At 37.4% G+C, this 20183-nt stretch overlaps 2 protein-coding genes and 1 long non-coding RNA gene across 3 annotated transcripts; all 3 read left to right on the top strand.

Moving 5' to 3' along the window:
* Window positions 1–2816: 2816 nt before the first annotated feature.
* Window positions 2817–12227, top strand: LOC121988358 (protein transport protein sec23-1-like). The gene is made up of 2 exons (XM_042541728.1): window positions 2817–3586; window positions 10453–12227. Exons 1-2 carry the CDS (start codon window positions 2921–2923, stop codon window positions 12103–12105), a joined length of 2319 nt encoding a protein of 772 aa, XP_042397662.1. The 5' UTR covers window positions 2817–2920; the 3' UTR covers window positions 12106–12227.
* Window positions 12228–14041: 1814 nt separating this feature from the next.
* On the top strand, window positions 14042–16894 carry LOC121988357. Its single transcript, XR_006114005.1, has 3 exons — window positions 14042–14491; window positions 15797–15940; window positions 16206–16894. It is a non-coding gene; the product is annotated as an uncharacterized LOC121988357 (long non-coding RNA).
* Window positions 16895–18996: 2102 nt separating this feature from the next.
* On the top strand, window positions 18997–20183 carry LOC121988356 (LOB domain-containing protein 40-like). The gene is made up of 2 exons (XM_042541727.1): window positions 18997–19298; window positions 19389–20183. The coding sequence occupies exons 1-2, from the start codon at window positions 19109–19111 to the stop codon at window positions 19982–19984; spliced, it is 786 nt and encodes a 261-aa protein (XP_042397661.1). The 5' UTR covers window positions 18997–19108; the 3' UTR covers window positions 19985–20183.

Below are 20183 nucleotides of genomic sequence, written 5' to 3'. Positions count from 1 at the left end.
TGATAATATTTATCAATTTTGATAAATTAAAATAATTTTAATCAATGTTTGAGTAATTTTGATCTATAAAAAAATAATATTAACTATAACTATTTAATATTATATATGTTGGAGTTTTGACCAAAATTAGCTAACAATGTTGAAAGATAAGTATTTTTGGATATTAGGCCCTTCTAATATTTATTCAAAATGAAAAAACCTTTTTATGATAATATAAGTGAATTAAGGATCTTTTTTATTATCTATCTATATTTTATTTTTGTTGGGACAGGGACTCGTAAGGGTCACTTGTTAATTTTTCAAAAATAAACCAACAAACAAATAAATGAAGCTATTATCAGAACCTTCTAAATCCCATTGAGTCGATCTCACAGTGAGATGTCCAAGGTAGATCTTCTCTCTCATAGTGTATATGATGGTAAAAGTTGAATACGTTCGTCTCTAGTGTCCCCGTTAATCCGTCTCAGGGTCAACACGGAGAAGGTAAATCACAGGTGATTATTAGCCTTTAGAATAATGACTAGCACATAAGGGAGACATTTACCTTTCTCATAGCGTATATGATATGTCCCGTAGTGTTTAAATGATAGTGATGTTAATGATCGGTGGAAATTTTTATGGATCTATTTGACAATTTTACAGGAGATATTCTAAAAATTTACTAAATAAAAAATTATAGAATTTCAATTTTAGACCGTTAAGTAGGGAAAAATAATAATCTTGGGAAAAATAATAATCTTTGATCAGCTGACTTGATAATCTCTAACTGTCAAGTAAGGAAAAATGAACTACTTGGGATGAACTAAGCTACCTTGTAAGCTAGTTGACTTGGTTAAACTGCAATGTGCCAAGCTACCTTGGCCAAACTGTAGAGTGTCGAGCCGCCGTGACCGAGCTACCAAGGCTGAGTTGTCGAGTGCTGAGTTGCCTTGGTTGAGCTATCTTAGCTGAGCTACCTTGACCGAGCTATCTTGGCTAAGTTGTCTTGTTGTCGAGATGCTGATTCAGTCGAGTTGTCGAGTTGCAAGAGATTATGAGACTTGTGTTCAACACAGTTTCTTTAAAATAGAGTTGTCTTCTTCGACTGTGCTTCGAGGTTACATTGGATGTTTGTTTCCTATGATATGAAATACCATATAGACAACCAAGTACTGTTATTCATGATGAGCTGAGAGAGTATCCGAACGCTATCATGAGGAAAGTTGTCTTGCGAGTGAACAATAGAAATAAAGAATGGAGGAACGAAGGTGGAGAAGTTTATTCGCTTTTGTATTTTTTCTATCTTCCTTTCTCTACCTAGGATCATAACCTCTTTATATAGGAGCACCCACCTTACTATTAAGATTGAGACTTCAACAGACAACACTCGATCATTATTGGTCAACCGTTTCACTCAGTGGTTACAGATTCTCATATTAATCACACATTAATACATCTATTTCTTATCGACAACTAGCAAAAGAATTATTCACATGATAAAATATTAGTTATTTTTCTTGAACAAATTTTGTTTCAACTGATTTGGCATTAGACGCACACAAATTTGGTTTACATATGGATCAACTTAGTTAAGTGTAATCTAAACTTTGAATCTGTTGAGAGAACCTCTGCCTTTATATTTAATTACGACATCGATTCTTATGCATCAATGCAAACCCATGTATCTTAAACCTTCTACAGTGGAACTAAATCTCATTCACACACTCTCTCCGTCCTTTTTCATTCACATATATCAGCCGATCACTTTCAGTATTTAATTGGTTCGAAGAGCTTGTGCATTGCCAACAAAAATTCTTGAGTCGTTACACTATGGCCATAGTCGCTAGGTACTCCACCAGGACCTCCCTAACTCCAGAAAAAAAAATAAAAGAGGTAGAGAGCTGCCTGTGATTTATGGAGATTGAAGGTAGACAGCTGAAAGCACCCGTCAATCTCCGTTTGAGAACCTGAATCATGCTGAACAGCAGATATCGTTAGGGGCTCCAGCAGCACGCTCTACGAAGTCGCCCGGTTCCACCCTCTTGGCTAGCTTCTTTCCGCTGCTCACAGCCATCTCTGGGCTTCACTAGGCTGGTCGATCGCTTTTCGCCATTTCCTAGTTGATGGCTCATGAATCTTGCGTTCTCAATTCTTCTTTTTTTGAAGTCGTTCCGGTTTGCTGGATTGGCCGAAAAGCTTTAGAAGCCGATCAAAGTTTAACTGTTTGCCCCTCTTTCTGGAAATGAAAGATGTAGCATTCCTTCGGTTTTGTTTGTCGACATTGTTCGCCCCTGTTTCTCTCAAATTCTCAGTGATTCCATCAGCAGCGCGGGCCGCTTGCGCTGCCAGGCACCGGCAACGCCGCGGCAGCCGGCTCAACAACGGGCCAGGTTCTCGTCATCGAATTTTTATATTAGGGCCAAAGGAATATATATTATTGCACTTTTTTTTTTTTGAAGTTTTAAATTTTACACGATTATCAAATATTTTTACTTAAAAATAATTTTGAAGAGCTTAGATTTAATGTTTTGCATTAAATGAGCACGAGTGCGCTTTTAATAACTCTTTAATTTTATCAATATTTTTTTGTTTTAAATCTTTACATAAATACTTTTGTTAAAATGCTTGATGGATATTACTTGATTAAAATAATATTTAATCGATCGTTGACCATCATATATTTTTATAAAAGTGTAGGCGTATTTTAAAATTGAATATACATAAATTTAGATAAAACTTAATTAATTGATTTAGTATAATTTGTGTTGCTATATAGATTCGTTATAATTTAAAATTTTATGGTAATTTATTAAATAAGGTAAACTTTATGATGTTTCTAACAAATTCCTTAATTTTATTCCGGCAAGATCAATCCATGGCCGCACTCCCCGGCATCTAAACCCTAGCCCCCTCTGATGCTACCGCCGCCGCTTGCCACTCCATGGACTTCGCTGAGCTGGAGTCGATCGAGGGCCTCCGGTGGCCATGGAACTCTTGGCCGTTGTCGCAGAGCGATGCGGCAGCCCTCGTCGTCCCCCTCAGTGTGATGTGCACGCCGCTCATGCCAATCGCCGACCTACCCCTCCTCCCTTATGCCCCCCTCCTCTGCGCTGACTGCCGCGCCGCGCTTAACCCCTACGCCCGAGTCGACTACCGCGCCGCTCTCTGGTTCTGCCCTTTTTGCTCCCACAAGAACCCCTTCCCCCGCTCCTATGCCGGCATCGGCGAGAACACACTGCCTGCTGAGCTCTTCCCCACCTACAGCACTGTCGAATACGAAGTTTCCAGGAATCCCCACGCGAACCGTGGTGCGGGAAGTGTGTTTGGATTCTCGACTTCTTCTGCGCCATCCTCGTCTTCATCGGAGAGGTTGGATGGGCTGCAGCTTCCGGGTCCAGCATTTGTTTTTGTGATTGATTTGTGCTCCGAGCAGGACGAGCTTCAAGCACTCAAAAATGAAATCTTGCACATTGTCGCTCGTCTACCAGAAAATGTGATGGTGGGACTGATCACATTTGGATCAATGGTGTGGGTGCATGATCTCGGTTACACTGCTTGCCCAAAAGTTATGGTTTTTCCTGGTGATCGGGAGTCGCCATCAGAGAAGGTAATTATCAAGCATTTATATCATTTGATTAGATTGTGCAGTAGTGCAGATATTTCTAGTTAAAAATTCGTATTTTGATTGAGAAATTGATACAATTTGGCTCATATAAGATACTGACATGTTCTGATTGCTTCAGTATTGAAACAATGCTGATATAAGCAGTTGGAAATAATTGGGATTTGCTTTGAATGGAATTGTTCCTTCATGATTTTCATTCCATGCTTATAAGGATGGCTGCATGATCTAGTACTCACTACACTTATCATCTACAAGAACAAGCCATATTACAAAACTATTTTAGGTTAATTATTTGTATCTTATTCCAAAATTAAATCATGCGAAGCAATATCATCAATGCAACTTAGCACATTTACTACCTTTCATAGGTAGAATTGATTCAACTTAGTTAACTGTAGACTTTTTGAAATAATCATATTATCTTAATTTAGTTTTTGTTTCAGTCATTTGTTGATGCTGCATCTATCCAATTCCCTAAAAACGAAAATTCTTGCTTTTATTTTTCCTAGTAACCTAAACACTCATTTCAACATTCTTCTCTGTTAGACTACTGGTTGTGCATATGTTTGTCTTTTTGTTCATCGTCGATCAGGAAAGCTGATTATGAATCAGATCTTCATTAATCTTACCTTTTAGTTGAGTAATAGAGTCATTATACCTAAAGCTCTTAATTGCAAGTCAACTCTTTAAAGCCTTTTTGGAATAACTATTTCTTCAAGTTTTCTATTAATATCAATGTTCTAAAAAGCATATGCATGCAGTATGTGGTTATGCCATTGCATAACATGTATGTGATAAGTGGAAACATTTGCAGGTGATACAGTAATTTTTTAAAAATGGCATAAATTATATTCAGAACAATGTAAAACATCACCTATCAATAACAAAAAACTGGATTTAACATCTACTATATAATATGTAAACTTGAACAATTCAAGCAATCAACATTAACAATATTTTCATTTGGTACTTAATAATTAAAATGATCTTCCTAAGCAATATACAATTCTATATAATTTTTTGGTATATGAATCTAAGAAATGTATATAGTAAAATATACAGGATATTAAAAATGCATATTATCCAATTGATGCCTTCCGCACAAAGGAACATGTACATGTTGAACTAAGCACTATATTAGATATGCTTATTATTCCCCATTTAGTGAAATTGGTTTATCCTAATCAATATAAACATGAACATGATGTAGAACATAATAAGATAGAGTTTTCTTTAACCTAGGGAAGGTTATGTAGCCATAAGCACCATATGCAATTCTCCATTGCACGAGATTTTTAGTCCCATAACTAGCTTAGGTGATGATTTTGTAACATCATTCTAATTGTTGAAGTTTTGTCTATTTAGTTTTACTCCTAGTATTCTACTTAATTTAAATTTTTAGTTTTGCATGATCAAGACTTTGTTGTTTGCCTAGTGCACATCGACCTTGACTTACCAAGAATTCACTTGCATAAAGACTATGTTTGGGGCTTCACTCATTGCCCAAGATCCAATTGACCTCAACTTAACAAAACTTTACCTCACCCAATCTCAGGTCAACCTTGACTAGCTAGGACTTCCACGGTTTGAAGACCTATTTTCTAGGATTTACTTGCCTAGAGACTCCTCATCTTCGGGACTTTACTTGCCTGCAATTCACTCCTCAGGAATTTCAACCTTGTTTTCCATTTAGTCAACCTTCACTTGTCGAGACTTCTCTATTGCCAAACATTCGGTACTTCTTGACTTGTTTGGACTTTTGTCACCTGTCTAGCATTCAATCCTCCATGATCTATTAAGTCCGCACTAACCTGACCTACCTGAACTTCCACTAGCAAGTCTCTAGTCCATGTTGACGTGTTTGGACTTCCACTATCAAATTTTTTATCCTTGTAGATTTACTTAAATTTCTAGTCATTTGCTAGATATTTAGTCCTCCTTGACTTATTTAGACTTCTTCTGCCAACACTATTGAACTAAAATTTTCATTTGCCAACATCAGATTTAATTTTTACTAATGCTAGCACATGTTGGAACTCCATCCATGATGAACCAGTGATGGTCGGTCCTAAGCCCGGGTAAAGGAGGGTTGAGTTTGGTTGTCGACTAACGTTAAAACTATGACAAATATTCAATGAATAAATCCATTAAACTATTGTGCTAATACTAGGTTGTTCTCCAAAAGGAACACATTGTAGGGTCCGACTGTAATGTCTCGGCAAAGATCGCTACATCTCCAAAACTCTGGTGCAGTACTAAATATGTAAAAGTTCGCATTGTAGGTCCGACTGAAACGTATCGGCAAGGACTGCTACATCTCCTTGAGAACTTGAGTGTAGTGTTAAATAGGCAAGAGTTATCATACCATAGGTTGGATAAGAACAAATATGATAGGAAACCTAATAATCTAAGATTTGGAAAATGGAATATAGGAACCCTCATTGGTAAATTAATGGAGGTAGTAGATACAATGAATAAAAGAAAAATTAATATTTTGTATGTAGAAGAGCCAAAATGGGTAGGCAAGAAGGCAAAGATGATAGAGAACTCAGGTTTAAAGTTATGGTACACAAAAAAGAATGAACTAAGAAATTGAGTGGGTATTGTTGTAGATATTTCGTTAAAGGATGAAGTTGTAGGAGTAGTTAGAAAAGGGGATAAAATTATAGCCCTTAAGATAATAGTGGCGAAAGAAACTATGAATATAATTAGTGTATATGCATCGCAAATAGAATTATATGAAGCTGCCAAATCAAGGTTTTGGGACGACTTAGTTGAAATATTATAAAAATTCCGTCAAATGAAATGATTTTAATAAGAGGTGATCTAAATGGGCATATCGGAGTAAAAAATGAGGAATATGAGAGGGTACATGGGGGTTATGAGTTTAGAACGAGAAATGAGGAAGGGAAAATTATTTTAGATTTTGCGATAGCATATGACGTTATATTAGCTAATACGTTTTTTAAGAAAAGAGAAGAACACTTAGTCACATTCAAAAGTGTGAATAATAAATCACAAATTGACTTTCTTATAATTAGGAAGAAGGATAGAAAAAATTATAAAGATTGCAAGGTCATTTGCGAAAACTTAACTACCTAATATAAGCTAGTGATGTTGGATATATGCTTCAAACATTGTATCAATAGAAAGAAAATATATGCTACTTCTAAAATTAAATGGTGGAAGTTAAAGGATGGGAAGCAAAATATATTTAAGGAGAAGGTTCCACAAGCATTAGGTGAGATATACGGTGACTCGAATACGATATGGGATAAGATGATATCAAAGTTGAAAATAGTAGCTAAGAGTGTACTTGGTGAGTCAAAGGGACATGCACCACTAAGGAATCTTGCTGGTGGAATGAGAAAGTATAAGAGAAAGTGAAAGAAAAATGAATAACTTATAAGCAATTATATATTTTTAAGCATGAGGAAAATTTTAAAAAATATATAATAGCTAAGAAAAAAACTAAGAAAGTAGCGAATGAAGAATGAAATTTTTTAATGCTTATATTAAAAATTAGATACAAAGGAAGGGGAAAGAGACATTTATAGAATAGCTAAAATGAGAGAAAGTAAGACAAGAGATCTTATCCAAATAAAATGTATTAAACATGAATGTAAAAGGGTATTAGTAAACAATAGAGAAATAAAAAAGCAGTGGAAGAGACATTTTCACCAACTTTTTAATGAAGGTTTAGGTGACCAACTTAACTTAGGTAATTTAAGTAGGTCAAATGAGTATTAGGAATTTAAATTTTTATCGTAGAATTTAAACTTCAGAGGTAGAGATATTCCGATAGAGGTATGGAAGTGCATAGGGAAATAAGGTATTGAACGACTTACAAAATTATTTAACATGATATTGGAAACGAAAAAATGCAAAACTAATGGGGGATAAGTAATCTAGTTCTCTTATATAAGAACAAGGGAGATGTATAAAATTATGTAAACTATAGCAGTATTAAACTAATGAGTCATACCATGAAACTTTGGGAAAAAGTAATAAAAAAAGATTAAGGAGACCTTGGTGATCGAAAATCAATTTGGGTTTATGTCTGGAAGGTCGACAATAGAAACTATATATCTTCTTAGACAATTAAATGAAAAATATCGGGAGCAAAAATAAGATTTACACATGGTATTCATTGACTTAGAAAAAACTTGTGATAAAGCTCAAAGAGAAATTATATAGAGAATTCTAGAAAAGAGAGGTATTAGCGTAAAATATACTAAGCTAATTAAGGATATGTACGAGGATGTAACGACTAGAGTAAAGACTTCCAGCGGAGTAACCGAATCATTTTCAATAAAGATAGGGGTACATCAAGGATCAATTCTAAGTCCCTATCTTTTTATACTAATTGTGGACGTACACATTCAAGATACAGTACTGTGGTGCATGTTGTTTGCAGATGATATTGTTTTGCTAGATGAGACACATAAAGGAGTAAATGCTAAACTTGGCGTGAAATACTAGAAGGGAAAGATTTTAGGGTGAGTAGAATAAAGATAAAATATATGTAATTTAAGTTTAGTAATATTGGACGTAATGAGACATTTCCTGGGCGAGGTAAGCCCGGAGACATTTCCCATGTCCAGTTCGCCCGGCTCCATGCCGCCGGACACCCATTCAAAGCAGTGGGTTGTCTGCACCACTGCCTCCACCCCGTAAAGCCCCAACTACATCCTCGGGCAAGACCACCTATTGGAAGGCCTATTGCTAAGTCATCTCAATAAAAAAGGCTTGTTGTAGTGCCTCACAATAGGTACCCTTAGGAAATTCAGACATCCTAATCCAAATGTATTTTGCATGTCCAGGCATAAAGTGAAGCATATGGTCATAGTACCAAGCTATCATATGTGGGTAAAATTCAACAAGTCGGCTTGCATTATATTCCATTACACTTTTTCTACTCTATATGAGATTCATGCATTCTTGGAGTCTAGCAATATAAAATATTGTAGGATAATAATGTCTCTCAAACGCCTTTACAAATAACTGCCAAGAGATAATTAAATTTGATAAGATAGTCTTTTCTATAACGTCCTGCCCTCTGAAATGGTAGGTGGCTAACCCCACCTTTTTTGCATCTAAACACGACATGTACTCGAAGGTGTACTCAATGCGCTTCCCAAAGGCCATTGCTTTCGAGGAAGAATATAAAATGATCTTTTGTTAATCTAGCAAGCAAAGGAATATGGATTTTGTCCACAAGTACATCTTTTGTGGAGGTAGTCAAGTCAACTATAAGTGCTCCCCAAGGATCACCCACAGGACCTAGTACAGGCTGCTGCGCATTTGATTGACAATCAACTCTTGCACTGGGATCATACTGAGCTATTATTTATATCTCTGAGATAGAGATGGGTGCATCATCCCAGCCTTGATCAACTCCTAAGCAGTAGACACACATCTACGGCCACCTACCGCACTACCCTGGGCTAGGTAAGCCCGGAGACATTTCCCATGTCCGGTTCGCCTGGTGCCATGCCGCCGGGCGCCCATTCGAAGCAGTGGGTTGTCTGTGCCACCGCCTCCACCCCGTAAAGCCCCAACTGCATCCCGGGCAGGACTACCTATTGGAAGGCCTATTGCTAAGTCATCTCAATAAAAAAGGCTTGTTGTAGTGCCTCACAGAAGGTACCCTTGGGAAATTCAGACATCCTAATCCGAATGTATTTTGCAAACCAAATACCATTTTTTTTATAATCAATCATAATTATGATTGAAATATTTAAAACAACAGATAAAAGAACCCTAGAGGTACACCTCAACTTATGTGTAAATTTTTATATAAAAAAAAACATAAAATAGAAAACGAAAACCTAGAAAATAGGAAACTCACATTTAACTTGCAAACCGAGCTCTAGTACCAAGTAAACTAAAAATTTAAAATAAACCCCAAAAATAGGAAACCCATGAATTTAAATTGCAAATCGGGCTCTAATACCAAGTAAAATTGGCATGCCCTAGGGTGTAATTTCCACTCTACAAGAGGCACCTCACTTGGTGTCAATGTGATAAAAAGGGAACCAAGAGTCATGCAAATAATTACTAACTCAAGATAATCAAAGAAATTAAACAAACTATATATCTATATATTTGACCGAGCATGCCTTCATGGGGTGCTCTCTTTGTGAGGTAGGATGAAAATTTGAAACTCTGCATAGATTACAGTTGAATGCATTAGTTATGTTTTTTTTGCTGTTTTTGACTTTTGAGATTCATCTTATTTAAGGGCTTTCCATTTGTTAATTCCACATTATAATCATGCATGTTATGGCAACAAAGGTATAAATAAACTTGTGAAACTGTCTTTTGCATACTTGGACCATTAACATGAGATAAGTAAATGAAATCCTCTTTTCATGTTCAGAATGTCCAGACGCCTATAAGAATACTTCTAGATATTGATAATTTACAATTCATATTTGGTATGTATTACTTTGAAATGTTTTAGGCCCTAGTTAAGTATTTTTGCAGCAATTGATGGTCATTTTTAATGCCTTCTACACTGATATAATTTGATAGTCCAGTGGTTTTGAATGTATGGGTACTATCTCCTTTTGGCTCTACAGTAGGTTAGATGTCTATTTAAGCTAAAAACCTAGTTGATTTTCTTTTCTTTGGGTCCTTGTGACAAATCTGTTATAGGATGTATTTTCTGAAGGTTATCTTGGTTGTACTTCTAACAAAGCGTGTTTGTTTTGTTTATAACTTGTTAAAACATGACACTCAATTACTCCTATGGCATTTTTACTTGGTTTGTAGAACTTCTGAGAACATGGTACTCAATTCCTCTTAGCCTTTTCTATTCTTTCTCATTGATTTGCACCTTTCAGATCCAAGAATTCATGGGAATCTCTAATCACTCTAAATTGGGAATGGTTCGGTCCATTCAAAAACATGCATTTTTGCTACCCGTTTCTGAATGTGAATTCAACTTTACGACATGGGTTGAAGAACTCAATTGTACACGGAATTCTTTACCAGGTCACCGTCCAACAAGGGCCACGGGTGCTGCAATCTCAATAGCAATAGCTCTTCTGGAGGGTTGTACACCTTATAATGTTGGTCGAGTGATGGTTTTCACATCTGGACCTGCTACAATTGGTCCTGGCATGATTACAGATACTGATCTAAGTATATCCATTCGAACACATCGAGATCTCGTAAATGATCATGCCCCATTCACTGAAAAAGCTCGTAATTTCTACAAGAAACTGGCTCAGAGATTGTCTGATACTTCAGTTGTTCTTGACCTCTTTGCATGCTCTCTTGATCAGGTTGGGGCAGCAGAGATGAGATATCCTATTGAAACATCTGGTGGTGTTTTAGTTTTAGCAGATTCATTTGAGTCGGAACAGTTCAGGAAGTGTTTAAATCACATTTTTATAAATGAAGGTACAAGTCACCTTAATATGAACTTTGATGCAACCATGGAGATAGTGACTACCAAGGAAGTTAAAATTTGTGGAGCCTTGGGGCCTTGCATGTCACTTCGAAAAAAGAACAACTCAGTGAGTGATAAGGAAATTGGCCATGGTGGAACCTATATGTGGAAGATGAACACTGTTACAAGCAAAACATGCATTGCGTTTATCTTCCAAGTCAGCACTAGTCGGGATGTGGAGCTACCGACTGTCTTCTTTGTGCAGTTCATGACACGTTATCGTCATGGGAATGGTGGATTTCGCCTAAGGGTTACTACTGCTGCTAGGAGATGGGTTAAGCTCAACTCTCCAGAACTAACTGACGGGTTTGATCAAGAGGCTGCTGCAACTGTCATGGCTAGACTGGCAGTACAGAGGGCCGAGGAATATTATGCTCGTGATGTCATCAGATGGTTGGATAAGATGCTCATACGTTTTACGGCAAAATTTGGGGACTATATGCCAGAGGATCCATCAACATTTCGATTGTCATCAAATTTTTCCCTCTATCCACAGTTCATGTATTACCTGCGGAGATCACAGTTCATTGATGTCTTTAACAGCACCCCAGATGAGACTGCCTTCTTCAGGTTGATGCTGAATCGAGAAGGGGTGATTGGTTCGCTTGTCATGATCCAGCCTACATTGTTCCAGTACTCATTCGATGGGCCACCTATTCCTGTGTTACTTGATGTTAGCTCAATCTCCCCTGATGTTATTTTGCTCTTTGATTCTTATTTTCACATAGTGATTCACTACGGATCGAAGATTGCCCAGTGGAAGAAACTTGGGTACGGCAAGGACCCAAATCATGAAAACTTTCAGAAACTGCTGGAGGCACCAGAGATTGATGCCGAGGCCTTAATAGAAGATCGGATACCTGTCCCTAAGCTGATCAAGTGCGACCAACATGGAAGCCAAGCAAGGTTCCTACTCGCAAGGCTAAATCCCTCTGTGACCCAGAAGACGGTGGTTACCGATGGTTCGGAGATTATATTTACCGATGATGTGAGCTTGCAGGTATTTATAGAACATTTGCAAGAATTGGCTGTCCAGGGTTGATAACCTATCGTATGTATACAATCTCTGCGTTTTGTGGGGTATGTTTTTTTTAAATTGATTTCCCACATGTATTTTGAGTGCAGAAGCATTGCTATAAAATATAAAATATAAATATTACAAAAGGTAGATTGTCTCGCTCTACATTCCGCTAAATTTAGGAAGCTAGTTGAGTCTTAACGTGACATTCAAAAAAGATAGATTCGCTATCTTAACGGTCTTAACGTGACACTCAAGCTTCATCAGTAGTTCAAATTGTAGTAGATGTATGTTGCATGAGAATTGAACTATGATGGTTCATGAAATCACTTTGTATCTTGCCACCACACTGAGCTCGGGGGTAGTGGGGTGCCTCTTCACGTTCGTGGCAAGGCATTAGGATGGGGCGTAAATTACAGTGATTGTGACATATGTTTAAATGAGAGGAATTTTATTATTTAGGAGATTGTTTCTTTGGAGATTTAATTTTTGTTCGTTTAGGATAATCTACCATTTGACTATATCTATTAAAAGAGTGAAGAAGCATCGATGAATTACAATGGAGAAGATAATATCAATCATTAAATTGATGAACTTTACTTTATTTTCCTGACGACCGTCTCGACAACTCGTGCATTGACCATTCATCCATGGTATAGACAAATGGTAATTGCATAGGTTGTTATTACCAAAGGTCAATTTCTGTGACTGAAATACTTATCAGGTTACTGCCCTTCTTCCTATAATAGTCACTATTTAAAAGGTAAAAAAAGTCGTCCCAAAAAAATCATCTATGATTTAACTCTCTATAAATGACTATGAGAATAGTTATGTGGGATGCTAGAAGCTAACATATCATCTTTTACCACTACAGCCTACAGGTAAAATTAGGCATAACCTAAAGTTACGTTTTTTGCACCCCTGAACTGAGATGTAGGATATTCATATAATTTTTCAAGTATTTTAGGTTTAATTTTCAATCAGCACATTGTAGAATATTTTTTTTTTAATGGGATAAAAAACTTAGAATTTTGAGCCGTGGATCGTCAGTCACTTGCATTTTTAAATTTATTTTAATGGTTAATAAAATTTTCTATAAGCGACTAATTATTTTTAGGATTAATCAATTTAAAAAATTAAATACCTTAATTATATAAAAAAAATTATTTATTTATTTATTTTTTTTACAAACATAAGCTTTGATTCTTTTATACTACCAAATAACTAAGCTTATAATATCTTCAAACTCTGTTTGATTTGTAGGATAGGATTAATGGTGTTAAGGATTATTGGTGTAATAGAGAGTATTTGGTAGGTGGGATATGATTAATAGTATAGAGATTAATGGCGTGATAAATAATCATTGGCTCTCCCAAGGAATTATTTATCACACTATTAATCCCTATCCGACCTATATCATTAATCCTATCTCACCAACCAAACGGAGCCTCAAGGTAAAATAATCATTTTCATTTGCATGAAGTTATATATGTTCAACTAATATTTAAATTATAGCATATTATTTTAAAAATTTATCTTTGTTAATCATAATTCAAATGAGTTTAGCCATGTTAGAGTTGTCGACTCGTGGGGCCTGACTTAAATAACAATGGGTCAATCCATGTCGGGCCGCTGGTTCAAGTTGAATCCGGAGATCATGATATGAGGGTTTAGGTCGCTTACTCGCGCTAGGCTTGCCCCCATTTCAGTCCATTCCCTTTTGGGGATCAGGACTCGATCGAGAGCATGATCCCGGCCATAATTGTCTTTGGATTCATATTTCTATTTAGATTATAATTTGAATTAGAACATATATTTAAAAACTGTCCCCTGGCTTGGCACCCGGCAGCCCAGCAGTTGGCTCACATCCGACGACCTCTGATTATTTATCCCGATTTAAATTATAATCTAGATGAGGATATGAATTAAAAAAGGGACCATAATCGGGAACAAAGAAAAACGGACCGACGATCCGGACTCGGCTGGGCCTGGCCCCGATCGCCATCTTTACTTACCATCGACTCCACCGATGTTGTCTGTCCGCCTTCCGATTGCCGTAGTCTCTACTCTTCTCCTGCGACGCTGCCTCAATCTCCCTTTCCGCCACTGGCGAAGAAAAGGGGTTTGAGCGGTCGTCCATCCAAGTGTTCTGTTTCTCATCGTCATCGGCAGTGTATCATGGTTACTCGCTCACCTCCGCTGCCTCCGTGGGGTCATCTGCCTATTGGAAGAGCAAGCAGCCGCGGCGACGGAGGAGAAAAGAAATGAGATGAAGAACCGTGTGGGCGGCGATCTATGGTGCGCCCGTGGGATTCTGTTCGCCGTAGTGGCATCCGTGGATTGTATAGTACCTCACCATCCGATGGTTGGAAGAGGAATGCCTGAGGCGGCCCAGCAGATCCACAGAGAGGTATTTCATCTTGAATTCGTTTTTCCTTTGGTTGTTGAATTAGAAGATCTTCTCTTTCCCTTGGATTATGGTGCTTATACGATTTGATGAATCAATTAGGGTCTACTTTACTTCTTGTAGAATCGGAACTTTGGATGCATAGATTATTGAAGAATTACTGCCTTTCTGTCCTTATCTTTATCTTTAGGGGTAACTAAAGTTTTGTTAGTATACATTTTAGAATAGGTTACTTGAATAAAATAAAATGTTGCTTAGTCTTTATTTTATTATTATTACTTTTTTTGGGTTTAAATTAAGTCATATTAAGGTTTAGACTGAGCCATGTAATCAGTCCATAAAACAGAGCATTGAGAGGTTTTTTAGTTGTAATAACTAATAAGAGTTTTGAGTATGAGACAATAATTTTGTATTAATCTACTATTTGTCATTAATAAATGTTCTTCCTTTAATCTCTTCCTTTGAATCTACATAGATTAGTTTGCAGAAGCTTATAGATCCATTTATAAGCCAGGATAACACTTTTTTCCTTCATTCTAATATTGCATTCCTTTCAAATGGAAAATGTTTCCTTATCTTCTTTTTCAATAATTGTCTATGTGATTTCAATTGTTGATGGTGATAATATGACTATTCGCGATGTCAAAAATAATAGAGCAACCAATTCTAACTACAATATTAGTAAAATGAGGTAAAACAAGTGGAGATACTAGGATTGTCACACAACTTTCCTTTGAAGGGGAGGCTTGGCGCAACAATAAAGTTGCTCTTGTGTGACCAAATCACGAAACAACATCTTGCAATGCAGGATAAAACTGTGTACAATAGATCTAATGTAGTTTGATCCTTTCACGGGACTATCTCTTATGCAGAATTTCATCATGCTTCATGAAAGATGCGCTCAATGTAGCATGAAGATGCTAGTGTGTCTATCTTATGGAAGAAGGAGGATCAATGAGTTTGATCTTGTAGGGTCAATGACTATTTGTGAAGGGCAAGAACATTTCTCCGTATCTTCTTTTTAGAAGTTTCCTCCCTTATCCGCATACATTGAGATCTTATCCAATGCATGATGATGATATCTAACCTCAAACATTGGATCATGATAATGTAACCTTCCATTTTTATTTGGAGAGAACTTTAATAATTTTTAATTAGTAAATATTACAATTTCTTACTTATTTATAAACATTTTTTATCTCAATGACAAAAGAGCTTATCTATCAATCTAAACCTTGTGCAATGAGAGTTTCTTCATCATGGCATTCCGAGCCAGCCAATAACTCAGTTTGCTGATTTGGATATCAGTGAGCTCCAGTGAGGCAGAAGCATTGCTGTCAACTGGCATAGTTGAGTTCTTCTCAAGCTCTTCAGATCGTTGTGATGTGGCCTGATCATTCTTCAAGCTGGATTTGAAGAGAGGAGAGCAAACAGATGGTTTTCATTTATCAAGTTGAGTAATTCTTCCATTCATTTCAGGGATCTTAAGGTTATACTGTTCTTAACATGATCTGGTTAATATCTTAGAAGAAGTGTACCCCATTTTCTGCTTCAGTTGAAAGAAACATTACAAATCATTAGAACTTTAATTAACAAAAATACATGAATGGGATGTTCTAATGATCACTACCTAAACCCTAACAAGCCTTGTCTGAAGATCACTACCTGAAGCTCTCCTCATTTCTGATTAATATTTGAAGGTGTTTTCGTGTTATAGGAATTAAAGTAGCTGCAACAGCTGATCTTTTGAGATCCAACATTTATAAAGGATGGCAGTCTTATTGTGGTCTATCTTTCCTCGCGAGAAAAAAAAAAACCAAAACTTTGGAAATGCACAAGTAACAACACTTGTTACCTTTTGAAATTTAAGAGCGAGCGAGCAAAGGAGCTTGCGTTATCTATGTTGAATTGGTGTGGTACATTTGTAGGTGGTAGCATAATTGAGTTTCTAATCATCCTGTTGCCCTTCCAAGGGTTGGCTTCTTCCTCATATGGCATGTTCTACATTGCAGGTTCAAAAAATTCTGCTGACATCACAATATAGTCCTTAATTTTTTTCTTCCTAGCAGTGTTCTAAATGATGACGGTTGAGACGGCCACCTAAACACCGCCTAAGTGGGAGGTGCATCTCAATCGTATTGCCTTGTATTTAGGCCGTGGCAAAGTATTTCCGATTTAGACTTGAGACTCGTCATCGGACTCAGACGATGGATCCAGACTCGTCGTCGGACTCAAGCGACATGTCCAACGCCAAAATGCCGAAGTTGATCATCGAATAGAATAAGTTTTTTTTAACTTAGATTTTAATCGAAATTTTAGATTAATAATTTTAATTATGATTGGGATAATTTAAATAGTTTTAATTAAAACCTAATAAAATTAATTTATTATTTTGATATATTATTATTATTATTATTAACTTTTCGTTAATATATTTTATAGTATTTTTCTAATTTTTGATCTTTTATTTAATTTTTTATCTTTTAATTAATATATTATTTAATTATATATAAAAATACAGAGAGGATAGACTGTCACTGACCGCGCTTATCACCTACCGTTATTTACATTAGTATTTTTTTTTCTTTTATATTTCATATAAGGATAAATGATGTTTCCCTCCTTAGCTGCCTTTTAATCTTAGGCATAGGCATGAAGTAGTCTTTTAATCTTATGGTCAAGGTTAAAAGACAGTTGGAGCTTGGAGGATCATTTAAGAAACCATAGAATAAGAAATATTAGAGGAAAAAAAATGCCCACAGGAAAAACTTGCATGTTACATGTTTAAACATGCTATGCGAGGAAAACCTTTGAAAGGGCAACAGGTAGTTGGGTAATTAATTATTCTACCACCTACAATTGTCTTGCACCAATCCAATATAAATGATGCAAGTTTCATGATGTATCATTCTTTGTTGTCCTCTTGTTCCATTCTTATTATTTTCTACACTATCATCATTCTACCATCCATCAAGCCCCCAGACAGGATTGAGTAGGATATTACGGGCTGATCTTATTATAATAAGCTGGGATCGATAAAACTAAATGAACAGTATAGTTAACTATAGTTTTTCATATTACCTCCTCATATATAGTTGCAAGGCCGATTGAGTGGAGCGACATATTCCACCTTTTTGTTACAATTCTACCATCCATCAAGTGTTTTTTTAATATAGATATTCAATTTGTTGAACCAACTATTATCAATAGTCGTTATGATTTTATAAAATTTTTTTACTAGTCATTAAAGATAAATTTTAGAAGCTCTTGTACAATTATTTTAAAGTGAGATTTAGGATGAATTTAGGGATCAGGGTTATAGTAAGTATATAATAACTTTTATAACTATTTTAAAGTGAATTTGATGAAATTTAAATAATTTTGACTTAATTGGTAAATAATATTTTGATATAATAATATTTATAGATCTTAAATTATAAATCTTAATCTCATATTAAATACATTGTAACAGTTATCTAATAATTTTTATAAATTGTAGTAATTATCCAGTAACTTCTGCTTCTTATCATAATTATTAGATAATTTTTATATGATATAAATTTTAAATTTTAAATTTATTTTAAAGATATATTTTAGCAGTTAATTGATAACTTCTACAATAATATTACTTCAAGGAGTATTTTGAGATAAAATTATTAAAGAGTGTTTTTTTTTTATGATTTATAAAATTTGAATCGTCCTTTTTATTTTTACCTAAATCTTTGGTAAGTTTTTTATTTTTTTATTTATTTTTCCATTTTTGCTCATTAATATATTGACAGCCACTCTTTTTCTCCATTCTAATCGTTTTTTTTTTTTAAATATATTATTTCCACCTAACTTGTAAAAGAGATTTGTGGATAGACACAAATCTACTGTGAAGGTGAAAAAACATGGAGCTGGAAAAACGGTACAGGAGGCATTTACCATGGGCAGATTCTTTTAGGACAACTCATTGTATTCATATTCTTCTCTAAAAACCAAGCTTAAAATCTAAATTTAACTGACGGCAGAAAAAAATTGGAAGGAATAGAGTTCCGAAATCTGTGGGTCGGGTGGGTCCGTCCGATGATAATCAAGAGGGACCATACCACACCTAGTCAAGTCTATGGGTAAGCATCAGTTGTGGTGGCGGTGCCCATGGGGTGGGGTCCCTCCGTACCAAGAAACCACCGCTTTTTCCACAAAACCAGGAGCGTCCTTTGCTTTCTGTTTTCGTAATTCCATTCCACGAACAATAAATAACAAAAATAAATTTATCTTCCAAATTCATCGTCTCGTCACAAATCCGCCGTCCTTGGGCTTCCATAATTCTGATTTTGAGTTCTTATTACCGACGTGGACTGACAATACCAATTTTAAAAAAGCGCAAAAAAACTATTTATATTAAATAAAATCCAGCTAAACCCGCTTTCCTCCCCTCCCTGGAAACCACAGGCCAAACCCACGGCTCGCTTATCGCTATCCTTTCCCCCGCTCCGGACTCCCACCCGCTTAATATACCCCTCCCTCTCTCTCTCTCTCCTCCACACTCACCCCACCCCGCTTCTCCTTTCTTTCCCCGTTGAATTTCCATCCCATTTCGTTCTTGAATTTGCTGCTGCCTCCTTTTGATCCGCCATGAGGATGAGCTGCAATGGCTGCCGAGTTCTCCGCAAGGGCTGCAACGACACCTGCCCCATCCGCCCCTGCCTCCAGTGGATCAAGTCCCCCGAGGCGCAGGCCAACGCCACCGTCTTCCTCGCCAAGTTCTACGGCCGCGCCGGCCTCATGAACCTCGTCACCGCCGCCCCCGACCACCTCCGCCCCGGTCTGTCTCTCCTCCGTACCGGTCGATCTGATTGATTTGCATTTTTTTTGATGGAATCGTACTTAATTGGCTTTGTTTCGTTTCGGGCAGCCGTGTTCCGGTCTCTGCTTTACGAGGCCTGCGGCCGGATCGTGAACCCGGTTTACGGCTCCGTCGGTCTGCTGTGGTCCGGAAGCTGGAACCTGACCCAGGCCGCCGTGGAGGCCGTGCTCAAGGGTTCCCCCGTCTCGCAGATGCCCTGCGATACTGCGGCCGCCGCCCCCGCGCCGCCCTTCAAGGCCGCCGTTTGCGACATCCGCCACGTCTCCAAGCCTGCCGACGCTGGGCTGCACAAAGTCAACAAGCCGCGCTCTCGCTTCAAGCGCCCCGGCGTCGCCAAGCCCGCCAAAGGGCCGGCCGCGCCGTCAGTGGAGTTCGCCATTAGCCTCGGAGATGAAGAGGAGGAGGAGGAGGAGGAGACGATGTCGTCGGCGGCGTCGCACGTGAGCCAAGGCGAGCCTGGGACGGAGGTGGAAGCGGATGAGGGAGTGATGAGCCTGGAGCTCACGCTGGGGCTGGAGCCGGTCCCGGTGTCGGGCCACGCCGTGCAGGCGGCGGCAAGGGCGCTATGCGACCTCAGAGTCAGAGGGTGGGACGCCGACGCTCGAGCGGCGGATCTCGTCCTGTCGCCGCCTGGAACTTGTTGAACATAACCAACAGTAGCTTTTTTTTTTCCTTAACAATTTTGCCCTTTTTCTCCCTTTATATATCGGTAATAGCGGAGTTTGTAGCTTTCTTCCTTCGCTTTCCTCTGTTCTGTTCTGTTCTATCCTATCTTGATGTTTAATCAAATACCTGAAGTCAATGGTAGATTAATGATCGAGTGTATTCGCTCATTTGGTTTCA

This window comes from Zingiber officinale, chromosome 6B, assembly GCF_018446385.1.
Source record: "Zingiber officinale cultivar Zhangliang chromosome 6B, Zo_v1.1, whole genome shotgun sequence".
NCBI lineage: Eukaryota > Viridiplantae > Streptophyta > Magnoliopsida > Zingiberales > Zingiberaceae > Zingiber > Zingiber officinale.
This window is presented reverse-complemented; position numbering and strand designations above follow the sequence as displayed.

Excerpts from the sequence above, each read along its gene's own strand:
- LOC121988358 (XM_042541728.1), top strand. The coding sequence starts at position 2,921 with ATGGACTTCGCTGAGCTGGAGTCGATCGAGGGCCTCCGGTGGCCATGG. Across the intron at positions 3,587-10,452 it reads GGGAGTCGCCATCAGAGAAG|ATCCAAGAATTCATGGGAAT; the intron begins GTAATTATCAAG and ends TGCACCTTTCAG.
- LOC121988356 (XM_042541727.1), top strand. The coding sequence starts at position 19,109 with ATGAGGATGAGCTGCAATGGCTGCCGAGTTCTCCGCAAGGGCTGCAAC. Across the intron at positions 19,299-19,388 it reads CCCCGACCACCTCCGCCCCG|CCGTGTTCCGGTCTCTGCTT; the intron begins GTCTGTCTCTCC and ends CGTTTCGGGCAG.